This window comes from Hippocampus guttulatus, chromosome 16 (assembly GCF_054856545.1).
Source record: "Hippocampus guttulatus isolate MCC_2025c chromosome 16, RoL_Hgut_1.0, whole genome shotgun sequence".
NCBI classification, from domain to species: domain Eukaryota; kingdom Metazoa; phylum Chordata; class Actinopteri; order Syngnathiformes; family Syngnathidae; genus Hippocampus; species Hippocampus guttulatus.
The window spans coordinates 6,053,925-6,066,493 of record NC_141276.1 but is presented as its reverse complement, the minus strand read 5'-3'; the positions used below and the strand labels follow the sequence as shown (position 1 = coordinate 6,066,493).

At 43.5% G+C, this 12,569-nt stretch overlaps 2 protein-coding genes across 2 annotated transcripts; both read left to right on the top strand.

The window, feature by feature from the left end:
- The first annotated feature begins 21 nt into the window (after positions 1–21).
- Positions 22–4,062, top strand: LOC147192741 (alpha-2,8-sialyltransferase 8E-like). Its single transcript, XM_086133190.1, has 6 exons — positions 22–126; positions 885–953; positions 1,302–1,376; positions 1,578–1,722; positions 2,317–2,522; positions 3,041–4,062. The coding sequence occupies exons 1-6, from the start codon at positions 38–40 to the stop codon at positions 3,513–3,515; spliced, it is 1,059 nt and encodes a 352-aa protein (XP_085989316.1). The 5' UTR covers positions 22–37; the 3' UTR covers positions 3,516–4,062.
- A 2,231-nt stretch (positions 4,063–6,293) lies between these two features.
- LOC147192740 (alpha-2,8-sialyltransferase 8E-like) lies at positions 6,294–12,545 on the top strand. Its single transcript, XM_086132474.1, has 6 exons — positions 6,294–6,853; positions 7,903–7,977; positions 8,092–8,166; positions 8,262–8,406; positions 8,805–9,010; positions 9,887–12,545. The coding sequence occupies exons 1-6, from the start codon at positions 6,690–6,692 to the stop codon at positions 10,365–10,367; spliced, it is 1,146 nt and encodes a 381-aa protein (XP_085988600.1). The 5' UTR covers positions 6,294–6,689; the 3' UTR covers positions 10,368–12,545.
- The last annotated feature ends 24 nt before the right edge of the window (positions 12,546–12,569 follow it).

Here is a 12,569-nt window from a genome sequence, read left to right as displayed (position 1 = left end):
ACTTCAAAGTCAGAAGTCTGTCTGTCTCCTGTCAAAGATGGCTTCTTGTCGGGTGTCAGCCGCATTCACTCTTTTGTGTTTGTATCTGTTCTCCAACATCTTCTGGTACATGATCATCAAACAGAGGTTTGTTGAAAGAGGAAGGGGGGGGGGGTCCAATTCAGCAAAATACTTTGCCAAAAACGCCTGGAAAAAAAGGTGCACCCAAAGTAAATTTGTAGCCGTTCTTGAACCATTTGGAGTATCAGCATCGTTTTGGTCTCTTTATGAAATATTCTAAATGTTATCATTTTGAATATCCCCCCCCCCCTTCTCCAACAGTCAGAATCTGTGTAAGTGCTCCTGTCACTGAACTATGGATTTTTGAAAACAGAAAGAAAAGGCGAATCTTATGTTCGACTCATTTCTTTTAACAAACTCTGCCTTGAAAATGAATTTAGAATGTTGATTAGGACTTGAAAACACGACAGGATCAAAGTTTCAGGTCACCCCAAGTTCCAGTTCAAATTTGACAATTGTAAAATGTTGGGCGCCATTCAAAGTGCATGTGCCAATCTAATGTAAGCGACGGATGTTAATCAATTATAAATAGGCCTACATTATTAATTGGACAAAAAATGGGTTTTATTGCTAATATTTTGGAAAGTAATAGAGAATTCCGTGTGAAATTTCCGCAATTCCACATTTTTATGTCTCCTTTTTCTTTTCCGGTGATGTATATATTTTTTTCCTCAACTTTCGAACAGCCTTACTACTTGCTTGTGATTTCATCTCTTGGGATTCGGCTTTGTACCACCTTACAGGGCCATTGACGTTCTCTCAAAATTGAAAAGTTTAGATTCTCTCCCCCTACATCAGTTGTGGTGATTTTAGTTTTCCCACAGGATGCTGGCCTGTCCTGCACCTCCTCCTCAGAGCAAAAGTTCCCCATCTGTGCTTTGTAAAGGCTGCAGGTGAGACTAAGTCGCATCTTTGTTACTATTTCCCAGACCTTACTTTGTGTATTGTCTGTAGGGCTGCAACTAATGATTATTGTAACCGATTTTCTAAAAAAGCCATCTTTTTATTGAAGAAAAAAAAATTAAAAAAACAGCAGCAAGTAATTACTCCCAAATTTGCAGTGCAGAAAATGTATAAACAAGAATTAATTAGGATTCGGTTACTCCTCGACATCTGTTAGAAAATAGGCAAAATTGTTGATTGTTTTCCGATGGAAAAAAAACAGATGTGATAATCGAAGAGTTATCGATTTTTAATGAATGAATCGTCACATCTCTGGCTCTTAATTGCGTGTGTCACAGGAAACTGATTGACGACGTGTTGAAGCGTTACTCGCAAAGGTGGGAGAAGAACGAGGAGAACTACCGGAATTTCACGTAAGACGAGCAAGGCAAATTTGTGCAAATGTATGTAAAGGCGGGCATGCAAAGCAGCGCGGGGCGTATATCGTGTCGCGGATGACAACCGGAGTCACTCAGCTCATCATGTGATTCTTTGAATTACGACAAGAAGTGAGCCCAAGTTCCATTTCTTTGAGAGTCAACTGCACCAACTCAAGTGTTTGTGGGTCTCGTCAGGTCCAAGCTGAGCGACTCGTGTCGAGGGTTCGAGAGGGCCATCGTCACACAGGCCAACACGCCCGTTGGAACCAAACTCGTCTACGATGGCGAAATTAACAGGATGCTGCGGGTGACGCCAGCCATCTTCAAAACATTCATAAAGGCATGAGACCGTGTTGTCAACGTGACTCATTTTCCTCACTCTGTTGTAATGTCACCCCCCCGCCCCCCCACAATGATTCCTTTTTTTTACCCCCACTCGCTATTCATGACTTTTGGTAGTTTTTGACATTCTCAGCCTTCTCATAAACTTACTTTTTAGGTCCGAATTTTTCTTGTCACGTGAATTTTTTTTTCTCTTATTGCAAATTTTTCATGTTACTTTTTCATTGGTTTTCTTGTAACATTGTGACTTTCCTAACGTTACCATTATCACCTGATTATTTTTTTCTCAACTTTCATGACAAAAGTTTTTCCTTAACTACGATCTTGCAACTTTTTTTGTAACTTCTCATTGACAGTTCTCATTCTTTTAACTTTGAAGACTTTTTTTTTAAAAAAAATCTTAAATTACAACTTTTTCCTTCCTGTCTTAACATTTGAACAGTTTCTCTCAACTTCTTCCATTAACATAACTTTGTCTCCAAACCTTATGACTTTTTTCTCACAACATTCCAATTTCTTCTCAGCTTTGCCATCTTCATCTCTGTCCTTCTGAAAACAAACTTGACCTTGATCGTGTGTTCATTATTTCCAGGAGCATCCATTCTCCAACGAGGCCTTCGACACATGCGCCGTGGTGGGCAACGGTGCCATCCTGACGGACAGCGGCTGTGGAAAAATGATCGACTCTGCGCGATTTGTGATCAGGTGCAATCTGCCGCCTTTGACCGACGAGTACGGCGAAGACGTGGGCGTCAGGACCGATCTCGTTACAGCCAACCCTTCCATCTTCGTGCAACAGTGAGCACACCTACCAGCCCTCTTTTTGCACATTTTCTGCAAAAACATAACTGTAATCATGTTCGTTGTTCAAATTACGTCAGAACCTTCAAAATCGGCTTTGTTACAAGGCCAACATGAAATTTGAGCAGTCAGCTTCACCCTTTCATGTACCCTGTAACCTGATATCATGATAAGGTGTCCACTGTAGTAACCGCTGTCCCTGAAAGGGTTAAGAACACGTGTGGGCTGACCATTAGTAGAGATGTGTAGAAAAAAAAGACATTTATTCTAAAGGACCGTCGTCAAGTTTGCGCAATTTAATAGGCAGGAGGAAAAAAAAGGCTGAACATCTCCGTCATTAAGTTCTGCTTGCAATCGGGGCTGAAGGTGGCTGCGACGCACCAGATCCAACAAATGAAGCTTGCGTTATGGCAGTCAACCGCAACTTCGCATCGTGCTTTACCGCCCCCTAGGGGACTGGAGTGGCAACAGCGGGCAACGACCATTATTGCAAACTCTTGTGTTGTTCCTCCCAGATACAACTCTCTGTTCGGACGACGGCGGGACTTGATGGAGAGACTGCAGAGCTACGGCAAGTCCCTGATCCTCGTTTCCGCTTTCTCTTTCATCGGCAACACGCAGGTGGCTCTGCGGTTGGCCTACACCCTGGAGGACTTTGACAGCCCCTCTCGCGCCGTCTTTTTCAACCCGGACTACCTGCACAATCTGTCCCGCTTCTCGGCTGCCAAAGGCCTGAAGCCTCAGCGGCTCAGCACGGGCTTCATGATGGCTAGTCTGGCTCTGGAGCTGTGCTCCAACGTGCACCTCTACGGCTTCTGGCCCTTCAGCAACCACCCGCACGGACTCCACGCGCTGCCCTATCATTACTACGACGACGCCAAGCCGCTGAAGTGGTTTCACGCCATGCCAGCCGAGTTTGACCTGCTGCTCAAGCTGCACAGTCGGGGCGTGCTCAGGCTTCACCTCGGACGTTGTCCACCGGTTGAATAGTCGTCATCGAAATGGATCACTGAAGCCACTCATTTACAGTAAACAAAACAAGGAAGACTTTTGAAATTTGAGCCTGGGAGGTTATTTAATACTTGGGATCTGGAGGATTTCTGAGGCCTGTGAGTGGAATTATATAGTGTTTTTGAAGGTAAATTGCAATTCACCTTTCGTCTATTGGGACCATTTTTAGAATCAAAACGTAAGTACGTCAATGCAATATAACAAAAATGGGAAAATCTTGATAGAGAAGCTGGGCATTTTTCTTTTAGTTTTTAAAAAAATAATAAGCTAGTGATTAACGTCAGGGGAAGGAAATCATTTAATTCTTGTCAAGACGGCAACAGCACAGGGCAGAGTTTGGAGCCTTGAAGGACGCCATGTTCTCATTTGAGTGAGAATCCCCGAACACAAGTGGTGAGGACATGTAGTGCAAAAGAAAAATCACAGTCCTTATCGCCTTGGGAACTATCTCTTTTTCTGATTCTCTTTTGTGACCCGCCCCTCTCACTCCAAAAGAGCATGAGAGATTGCAACCGTGACACGCTAGATAAAGTTCTCACGTTGAAATCATTTGCATTTTTTTACCGTTTCCCACGAAACTGCCAAAAGCTGTTTTAAGACTGTCTTGAGCAGCTGAAGTGCCCCCCCCCACACCCCCCCCCCCACCCCGAGAGGCCACCGGCCACTGTGAAGGAGCAGAGTTTTGCAGCCGCATGTCCCAACGGGTCACAATCAGGCTGTATGACAGCTCGTTTTGCGATGCGGAAACAAACATGACATTCCCTTAACGGCCCAACTGGCTCTACGCGCGGACCGCGCGCTAATTTTAGATGGCTTCCAATTGCAGGCTATCAGGATGTGGACTTCAAAAGTCATCCTGATGCTCTGGTTAGTTGAATTCATCCAGATGTTTGGATGTCTGGTGTGTGTGTGTGTGAGTGAGATGTCCTAAAGCAAGACAGGAAGTGGAAAACCTGATGGAGTGGAAGGTACATGGGGGGGGGGGGGGATATCACAGCTGGAATATATTATATCCAGTATTCGCGCATCCATTTTGAGTTGACTTCAAATTTCACCTTTTGCGGTCTGTAGAGACGCGACATTTTTCTTGTCTTTTTACAACTTATGGTCTTAGCTTGACAACTTTTTCTCGAAACCAAATGCCTTCCTCCCCACCTCCAAGGACATTTTTTGTCGCATTGCGTTTTTTTCAAGACAGTGCTGACTTATTAACAATGTCAAAATATTGCAGCTTTAGCCATATTGTCCCGAGCAGCCAGGACACAAGCTTGTTGTGCATGGGGAAAAGAAAACAAAAAAAAAATAAAGTAGATGCCTCTGGAAATGTAAAATTAGTATATGCCAGGAGTTTGGTAACCCCCGGTTGACACGGCAACGGCATTTTGAAGCCTGAAACAACACAATGTAAAATGACACCACTATTGTTCCCATCTTGAAAGCAGTCAGGTGTGAAAGTTCAAGTGTACTTTAACTGCTGAGTTACGTGGCTTGCACAACGGGGGTGGGCAGCCTACCGTACAGCCTGTATTATATGTCATCGTCCATCCTTCTCAAGTTTCGTTAGGATGGCGGGTGAGCAGGAAAATTCCGAGTTGTGAATGTATCTTTTCACTGACAACAGCGATAAAATCGATTCGGCTTCTGAGCATGTCCCACTTCACTTTGGTGAGCGAAACGGGATACATGCTGCATTAGCGACCAATCAGCTGCACTTTTTATTCATCCATTCAAGCCACCACTAAAAACATTTTTTGTGTTTTTCCATGTCAGAGAAAATTATGCTCTTTTTGTACTTAAAACAGAGTTATAAAATAATCAAATAGAATATAAAGGAATCAAACCGTTTGCGAATCAGAAGTTTAATGCTTCACTTTAATTCATTATACAGTATAACAAGGGATAGGACTAGATACGTTTTTTACTTCTTCGTACTCCTTTGAACATATAATTTGTGATGATGACTATTTTCTTTTTTATATCTTGCTTGCCTTCGCTTTTTGCCAATTTGTTGCTGTATATTTAATATGTTCAATAAACAATTTAAAAACATCATTTTGCTGCTCCATCTGTTGTGCCTACCTTCGCCGGCAGGGGGCAATGGAAAGCCTCATATCGCATATACTGTACATGTGTTATTCCACTGTTCAAAATCTGCCACGGAGATGCTAATTGTCAGCATGTCATTGGCTTTTTGCATTGTATTAGCGTCAAGCTCGCGGGCCCTTTTCTATGCAGTTTTGAATACACGGGTGTAATTGACTTCATGTTATGTTTAGTTTGAGCCTAAACTATGACTAGCAGTGGCATTAAAGGTCTTGAAGCCTCTTCTGCTATTTGTGAAAAGTGTCGTTTACTGCAGCGAGCATTCGAATGATGGTTGGCATCTCAAGGCAAAGATGTCTCATATGGAATGTTTTGATTGCCCTGAAGCAACACGCAAATACACACACAGGCTGACGGTCAACCAGACACAAATTGGTAAATTCTGCAGACCAGAGGGTAAAATGGAGGGTCAGGATCCAGAGAGAGGGTCGGGGAGGGGGGGCCGCCCATCCCCGTTTGCTCTAAAGCACACCCCCACAGGCAAGTTTTGGAGGCTGTTGCATTTCCTCTTTTCTGTTTCGTTTCCGCTCCGTGCAGTGCGAGAAGAAGCTCCATTCCGCCCCCCCCCCCTCCCCTATGCTCCTCCCCTAGCCAGTGCTGGGTTGGTGTCGGAGTGGGGGCGGGGGGCGCTTTGTCACCAGGCTCCAATGAGGCACCTCTGGGCCTCTCCGAACATGTGTCCCTGGGGGCTAATTAGATCCAGGGCACAGCCTGCCTTCTTGTGCCAAGAGGGGATAGAGGACAGAAGGGGACGTTGTGTGCGTGGAGGATGGCCCAGGGTGGGGAGGGGGGCAGGGAGAACGGGAAGCGAGTGGGGCGGGTGCTTTTTTTTTTTTTTTTCTTTCTGTTCAAGAGGTGGAGATCTTGAGAAGCGGCAGCTTTTTCGCTTTGGGCACGGCACTGAAGATTGATACGTAGAAAAAGATTTATTTTTCCGGGCGAGAAGTACATCACAAGAGCGAAGTTTGCATGAAGGGTTAAATTTTTTTTGGGGGGTGGGAGTAAAGTTTGGAGGTGAAAGAGAGACTGAAGTAGGAAATATGACAGCAAATGGACGTTGGCCCAGAGGTGCTGCGCTCGGCGATGCGTTCACCAGCTGAAACGGGAGGAAGACAGCAAGCCAGCATGGCTTCGGGCATGTCCTTTATGATCGCTCTGCTCTGCTTTGGCAGCCTGCTGTCCACTGTCACCTGGTATATGATTGACGATGAGAGGTACGTCTATCTGACGAGTCACTGTTTTACTTCCTTTTCTAATATTCCAGATTGTGTGTGTGTATGTGTGTGTGGGGGGAGGAGGGGGTATTGACGGAGAGACGCTTCTTTTGACATTTGTCGAGCTTTCAAAAAAAAAATTCACTCCGGGCCAAATATGCCGGAAGTGACCAATCAATCCCAAGAGTTTGATTTGTCATCGCTGTTTTACCTAAAAATCGCTTGATCCGAAAAGGATTTTTGTTTTTATCCAACTGTGCTTAGTTTACATTTCAACTTTATTTTCTTTCAACAATCGTTTTTCTATAACTTTGGATTTTTGCCCAACACAAATTTTACTGGCAACGTTACAACTTTTGCTCCTGTTTTTTTTTTTGGAATACGTTATGGCTTTACTTTTTTCCCCCCACAACTTTACGCTTTCTACTCACTTTATCGATTTCTCATAACCTTACTTTTTACCAGTCATGTACAAAATATTTTCAACTCTATATCAATATTTACAACTTTTCTGGAACATCAAGATTTTTTTTCCTCAACTTAATTTTTGACATATTTCGTAACCTTAATGCCCTCATATATAACCCGTTTTTGGGGGCACTTTGGAAATGTCACCAAATAATTTGTGCGGCAAACAAAACATACTGTTGTGGGAGTGCTGAGAATTTGATAAAATGCAAAAACACAAACTACATTTTGCACAGTGCAGGTGCAGGCAGTGAGAACCTGATATCATTGTAGCTTACTTCCCACAATAGGCCCAACGATCAAGTGACTGTTTACACAGCGTCTTGCTTGGCGGCCCAAAGCAGATTTGCCTTGAGTTGAATGTAATGTGATGTGTGTAAAACATGAGCAAAAAAATGCAAGGAGACAAAGAATGTTTGCTCAAATGCTTTCGGAATCAACTTTGAGCACCCCATGTAAAATAAAGAGCGTTTTTTAAGCAGATGATGATGAGGATGAAGATTCGTATTAAGGGTACTGGTAATGATAATATTTTTATTAAAATACATCACAAGAAGTAAAGCTGATTTGTGTTTCCACAGTGCCGTGGGTTCCTACAAACCGCCCCCTCAAAAGAAAACTCCCCCTGAGCCCGCTGCCTTTTGTAAAGGCTGTAGGTGAGTGTTTGCACTCGCACAAGTGGCCTCTTTGTCCTTGCCGTTATTCAGTTTTATTGGGGTTTTTTTCCAGTCAACTTTATTTGTGGCCTCTGTGTACATCCTTTGTCGCAGGGAAGTGATTGACAACGTGTTGAAGCGCTACTCTGAAAACTGGAAGAAAAACGCGTCGAACCACCGAGCATTTACGTAAGGCGAACTCGCTGTGCACGCAAATGAAGCTAATGACGCGCGAAGCAGGCTGATGTCAGAATTTGTTGTTTTGGTTTTTTTCGGTCTCGCAGGTTCAATCTGAGCAGCTCGTGTCGAGGCTTCGAGAGGGCCATCATCACTCAGGCCAACACGCCCGTGGGAACCAAGATTCAATACGATGGCGAAAAGCGCAGGATCCTACAGGTGACGCCGGACATGTTTAAAACCTTCATCAAGGTAAGCACCACATTGCACGCATTCGTGAATTGTTAAATAATATACAGTAGATCTCAAATACTCAGCACCACCGTCTAGCAGGGGGACCGCTGGATCTATTATATATTTTACCTCATTCGCATGCATACTATATGTCATATGTTTCGTTTATGATTTGTTAACCCTCCAGCACAAAACCAAATGTTTTGTTTTTTGTTTATTTTTATTTTTCTACAATATATTGGAATTTTTTTGATACCTTTTCAGAAAATCTCAAATTTCTTAAATTTGACCTCATGTGATTTGTTTTGTGCTTGATTGTCTAATATATGGTCTTGTAAGAAAAATAAAAAAAATAGAAATGAACTGAGATGTCGTGAATTCATTCCATCCTCACGTCCATGCGCGTCAACTTCCAGGATCATCCGTTCGGCAACAGGTCGTTCGACACGTGCGCCGTGGTCGGCAACGGAGGCATCCTGATGGACAGCGGCTGCGGGAAAACCATCGACTCTGCTCAGTACGTGATCAGGTGCAATCTACCGCCTTTGGGCGATGAGTACAGCAAACACGTAGGCGTCAGGACGGACCTCGTCACATCCAACCCCAGCATCCTCAAAGAAAAGTAAGCATGCCAACCAATCTTATAACACGCCCGCCAGACCGTATTTTCTGCCATACGACCATTCATAACTGTGGTCCACTTTGGATTTTTTTGGGGGGGGGGGTTTACGAAGAATTTGCCCTTTGGAAATAATGAAAACCTGCGGATAATTTGTTCCCAGGTCAAGCTCTTAGCATTCTAAAATGTAACTTTTTAGCTATACGTTTAAAAGTACGGAAACATGTCACCATTTGGAATTGTAAATGTAAAACCAAGCTAGCCACTTTTAGTGTTAAAACTTTTGAATTGTCAGCCATATTAAATCTTCTGTCTTTGTCATCTAGCTAGTTAGCTAGCTAGCAGCTACTAACTCGTTGGAGTTTAAAAACACAGATCACAAGCAGCTACAGTCATCGTAATGGTTCCGTGGGTTGGATTTTCAATCGTTTGATTTTATTTGATCAATTAGGGCAACCCTCAGGCTTCACCGAGTCGGGCCGGTTCAGTTGTCGCACGCACATTAGCCTCTTGCGCACAGTGGGTATGCCCCAAGTTTGGACAGAGGAATCGGTGCATCGGGAAAGTGTGAAAAACAGTTGAGTTTTTAAAAAAAAAGTGTGAAAGGGGAGAATACGGCCCTGAGTCGGTTGGTCGGTCACGGAGTCAATCACTTTGCTAGTAGCGTGATTCGTTAGTCTGACTGTGCAAATCCTATTTTGTGGATTTCAAGTAAAAAGATTTTAGTGTTTGTGTTACCGGCCGATTTGCGATATAAAATCTGTTTTGGAGGATTGAAAGACCACACTTGTAACGTGTCCCTGAGGAGCAGTGCGCAGCTTTGTGATGATGTTGGGATGAGACACTAATGCCCGCCGGCATATCCCCCCCTTACCGCAGGTACAACTCTCTGATAGGACGACGGCGGAGTTTTGCGGAGAGACTCCAGCACTACGGGAAGGCTTTGATCCTCCTTCCCGCCTTCTCCTTCGGCTTCAACACGCCGCTGTCAATGCGGGCGGCCTACACCATGGAAGACTTCGCCAGCCCCACTCAGCCAGTCTTCACCAACCCGGACTACTTGCGCAACCTTTCCAGTTTCTGGAACATCAGAGGCCTCAAGTCCCGCCGGCTCAGCACGGGCATCATGATGGCCAGCTTGGCTCTGGAGATGTGCTCCAACGTTCACCTGTACGGCTTCTGGCCCTTCAGCCACCACCCGCACGGACTCTACGCGCTGACCAATCATTACTACGATGACAGGAAGGTCAACATCAGGTTTCACACCATGCCCGTTGAGTTTGACCTGCTGCTCAACCTGCACAGCCAGGGCGTGCTCAGGCTTCACCTCGGGGATTGCCCAGCCAGTAAAAAGCCGTGACTTGTTTGCACTGGAGAAAGCAAAAAAAAGAAAATCTCAACACTGAAGACTTTTTTTTTTACTTGGATTATTTATTACTACGCGTCGTCCAACTTGAGTCTGGAGAAATTGTTTGTAAAAGGCAATTCTGAGGCCTTTGAGGCGGTTCGCACGGTGCTTTTTGTCAGTCCAATGTAACTTCCTGTAATCTTGTTGACGCTTATATTTGTATTAATTGGCATGATATAGTGTGGACTGATCCCGATGGCAAACACCAAAAATCCACAAATCATCGAGGCGGTTTCTTGTGCCAGCACATAACTGCCTGTGACTACAGTTCTAGACTGGAATCCAAAATACCCGCCACCTTGTCATACGAAGGAGGAAAAGTACATGCAAGGTGTGTCAGAAAAGTTCCAGGACTGGTGTCACAAGATGTATTTCAAACTCAAGTCAAATGCTTTTTCCCAGCGTTCTCTGGCATGACAATCTTTAAAATGGTTCGCCTTGACAACCGACCCCTTTGAACTGAGGCAAAAGCCACATGGAGTCAGAGGTCTGCCGAGTCTGCAGGTTACTCCTGCACGCTGATGTTATTAGCCGGAAAGTGTTGGATGCTCGTGGCGTTTTTGAGGAGCAAATGGCACGTGATCTCTTTGTTGATGTGCCGGTTGATAGTCCGGCTCATGGTTTGTAGTTTTGGTATGAAATACAGATTTTGCAACCCCAGTCCTGAAACTTTTAGCCGTCCTTATTTATACACACAGACTGTTTTAAGATCAAGATCTTGTTACTAATGTAGTCAAATTATCTCTGATGTCCTGTTAATAGGTTGGCAAGCTAATTCGGGTCGGAAATACCCATTTTTCAAGTTATTCTTGTTGGTGAAAACAGAAAAAAAACAGCCAGCATCGTGAGCAGGTGGCCTTTCCGTTATTCGATATGTAAATAAGATTTGCTCTGATTTGATCGCCGTTCTCATCGATATGAATATGCAAAACCTCCGATCTGTAGTTGGCGATATCGCCGCGTATGGCGGCCACGTCGCGGGCCCTGAAAGGCCAAAAGCCTGTGTAAGCTTTTGAGACGCTCAGTTTATGTTGAGGCTCGCTTAGCTCTCATTCAAAGAAGCAAAAAGCTTTTTTTTAGGACCTGTAAAATGACGACTACTTAACGTTACTCATCCATATTTTTTGTATCTGGCATTGCGTGATGTTGACAATGATGTAATGTAATTTTCTTTTCACGGTACACTTTTTCCTGTGAACTTCTGATCGTAATGGTTCAACTTCCGGGCATTTTACCTGTTTTCATCCTTACATCATAATCTTTCTGGGAAATTTGTTAATGCTTTTTCCTCTTCATGAATTCATTCATGACTCACTTTATTTCATAAATGTCCAAATTTACCTCTTCTCATAAGTTCAAATTTTCTCACAAAGCTTTTCCAGCATTCTTATTTTTTTCTTGCAACTTTTGACGCCCCCCCCCCCCCCCCCAGTAGCATTTGGAATTTTTCATCCAGACATCACTTATTAGCATCAGTTTATTACTTCTTTCCCATATTTTTCTTTTTTTTTTTCTTTTTCAACATTACAACCTTTTCCTTGTCCCGTTGTGACTTTTTCTGGTAATTTAACCCCTTTAACTTTTCGACTTTGATAACTTGACAGTTTCATTCTTGTAACAGTGGAGCTTTTTAACTTTTTGTTTGTTTGGGTTTTTTTTTGTCCATTGTCAGTTTATCACTTTGTTACAAAGAGAAACCTTAAAAGTGGTACTTTTTTTTTTTTTAGTTCCTATAGTTGGCATTTGACTTGGGGAAGATAACTGTGAATGAAGCACTTTGGGTGAGAATTTGGAGATTTGGTTTCCTTAACGTGTTCATTGTTAGGGTTCCTATCATTCATTGTTGTCCATGTCTGGAGGATCAACTGGAGGTACTTGTTGAACATTAATAAGGAATAAATGAGCCAAAGTGCTGTACTGATGTGCCCACGCACAAGAACCAAATGTCTGATGCACTGACAAGAAAAAAAAACATCTGAGGCACACCTTCATTTTTGCAAATACGAACATTTTAGTGCCCAGTTACGTTCAGTCTTGTAAACGTGTCATCATAAAAAGGTGTCTAGAAACACATAAGTTAACTATTGTTTAATATGCGCAAATAAAACTCACCCTGTTGACAACGCGGAAGTAGCAGGTGGCTTTTCTTAATTC